This window comes from Colobus angolensis, unplaced genomic scaffold (genome assembly GCF_000951035.1).
Source record: "Colobus angolensis palliatus isolate OR3802 unplaced genomic scaffold, Cang.pa_1.0 Scaffold19, whole genome shotgun sequence".
Classification (NCBI taxonomy): domain Eukaryota; kingdom Metazoa; phylum Chordata; class Mammalia; order Primates; family Cercopithecidae; genus Colobus; species Colobus angolensis.
In genome coordinates, this window is record NW_012115043.1 from 12952165 (window position 1) to 12954595 (window position 2431).

The 2431-nt window shown below is 42.4% G+C and overlaps 1 protein-coding gene across 2 annotated transcripts in view; it reads right to left on the reverse strand.

The window, feature by feature from the left end:
- The window catches only part of FAM63B (family with sequence similarity 63, member B), a 91297-nt gene that overhangs the window by 70944 nt on the left and 17922 nt on the right, over positions 1 to 2431 (reverse strand). For both annotated transcript variants that reach the window (XM_011940503.1, XM_011940502.1), the window contains exon 2: positions 1939 to 1996. In XM_011940503.1, coding sequence (XP_011795893.1) covers positions 1939 to 1996 — 58 coding nt within the window. The remainder of the gene's footprint in view (positions 1 to 1938; positions 1997 to 2431) is intronic.

A 2431-nucleotide genomic window follows, 5' to 3' on the forward strand; every position in this document is an offset into this window, starting at 1 on the left:
AATCCCAGTACTTTGGGAGGCCGAGGTGAGTGGATCACCTGAGGTCAGGAATTCAAGACCAGCCTGATCAACATGGAGAAACCCTGTCTCTACTAAAAACACAAAATTAGCCGGGTATGGTGGCACATGCCTGTAATCCCAGCTACTCGGGAGGCTGAGGCAGGAGAATCACTTGAACCCAGGAGGTGGAGGCTGCGGTGAGCCGAGATCATGCCACTGCACTCCAGCCTGGGCAACAAGAGTAAAACTCTGTCTCAAAAAAAAAACAAAACCAAAAATCCAAAAATTAGCTGGGTGTGGCAGCATGTGCGTGTAGTCCCAGTTACTAGGGAGGCTGAGGTGGGAGGATCACCTGAGCCTAGGGAGGTCGAGATTGCAGCAAGTCATGATCACGCCACTACACTCCAGCCTGGGCAACAGAGTAAGACTGTCTCAAAAGAAAAAAATAAAAAAAGAGTCTTCTAAAATTTGCAGTCTCAGTTATATCACTAAGTCTGTATCTCACAAAAAAATGAGTTAACTAGTTGTCTGGAAGGGTAGGGACAAATTAACCAGCTGACAAGATGTTTCTTTTTTTTTTTTTTGAGAGGAGTCTCGCTCTGTCGCCCAGGCTGGAGTGCAGTGGTGCAATCTCGACTCACTGCAAGCTACGCCTCCCAGGTTCATACCATTCTCCTGCCTCAGCCTCCCAAGTAGCTGAGACATCAGGTGCCCCCCACCACGCCCGGCTAACTTTTTGTATTTTTTAGTAAAGACGGGGTTTCACTGTGTTAGCCAGGATGGTCTCAATCTCCTGACTTCATGATCTGCCCACTTTGGCCTCCCAAAGTTCTGGGATTACAGACGTGAGCTACCGTGCCCGGCCCCAGGTGACAAGATTTTTAAAAAATAAAATTTGTTTTTGTTTTTGAGACGGAGTCTCACTCCATCACCCTGGCTGGAGTGCACTGGCATGATCTCAGCTCACTGCAACCTCCACCTCTTGAGTTTAAGCAATTCTCCCACCTCACCCTCCCGAACAGTTAGGACTTAGAGGTGCATGACACCACACCCAGCTAATTTTTGTAATTTTAGTAGACACAGGGTTTCACCATGTTGGCCAGGCTGGTCTCGAACTATTGACCTCAAGTGATCCACCCGCCTTGGCCTCCCAAAGTGCTGGGATTACAGGCGTAAGTCACCACACCTGGCCTTAATAAAAATTTAATTACTGAAAAAACTGTAAGAATATGGATTAAGATTTCCTATTTGGTAATAGTATAAATACATAAATTCTTGGCCACAATGTGATGTACAACTGCCTGCTCTCTAAACAAGTTCAACTCAATGTAGCCAGTCTACAAACTATATTACTGTTCTGTTTTGAAATAAGCAGCTTAGAGAAGAATGCAATTCAATACATTACTTCCTTCAACAAGAAAATTTTCCTATAAAACATTTCAGTTGAAATGAACAGTGTGCTTACTAATGTAAATATTTTACATCCTAGGAGAAGATTCTATCTCACTGCAGACCGATAACTAACATTTCATAGACTGGCATAGGTCCATGAATCACACTTTCAGTAGCACTGCTCTAAATCACCTCCTTTGTCTTTAATTCAAGTCTACCGAATATTTTTGAACACTTTCTACATGCAATGTCAGCGATTCTGTGCCATCTCCCATTCTACAATTCATTGGGATTAAGATGTATCTTGTTTTCTAGACGTTACCTAAATTCCTTATGTGTATTACAGAATTTCAATGCTGGTCAGAAAGAAGACTATACCATCTAAGAACAGTAACATACTGATAAAAATTTTTAATTAGCAAATTCAAAACTGTAATTTTAAAATAGATTATATAATAGCACTTCAGAAAGGTGAGACTGGGTAATAAAACAGCTTTGAAAATGTTTGTTTTGAAAGAGATATAAAATCCACTTTTCAACACTAACCTAAATATTCCATCAGCTGCTCAGCAGTTATGATTTCCATCATCGGTGGAAGTTTCACCTGAAAAACAAAATATTATTTCTATAAAATTAAATGCTTTAGGTGACTAAAGTGTTTCTTGCAGTCAGAAACACAAATACTTATGTCTATATTATGGATCAACTATACTTATACATTAACATTCACATATATTAGAATCTTTATAGCCAGTCTTTTTTTTTGAGACAGAGTCTCTCTCTGTTGCCCAGGCTGGAGTGCAGTGGCGCAATCTTGGCTCACTGCAAGCTCCGCCTCTCAGGTTCACGCCATTCTCCTGCCTCAGCCTCCTGAGTAGCTGGGAATACAGGCGCCCACCACCACGCCCGGCTAAGTTTTTTGTATTTTTAGTAGAGACGGGCTCTACGTGTTAGCCAGGATGGTCTCGATCTCCTGACCTCGTGATCCACCCGCCTCAGCCTCCCAAAGTGCTGAGATTAGAGGCATGAGCCACCATGC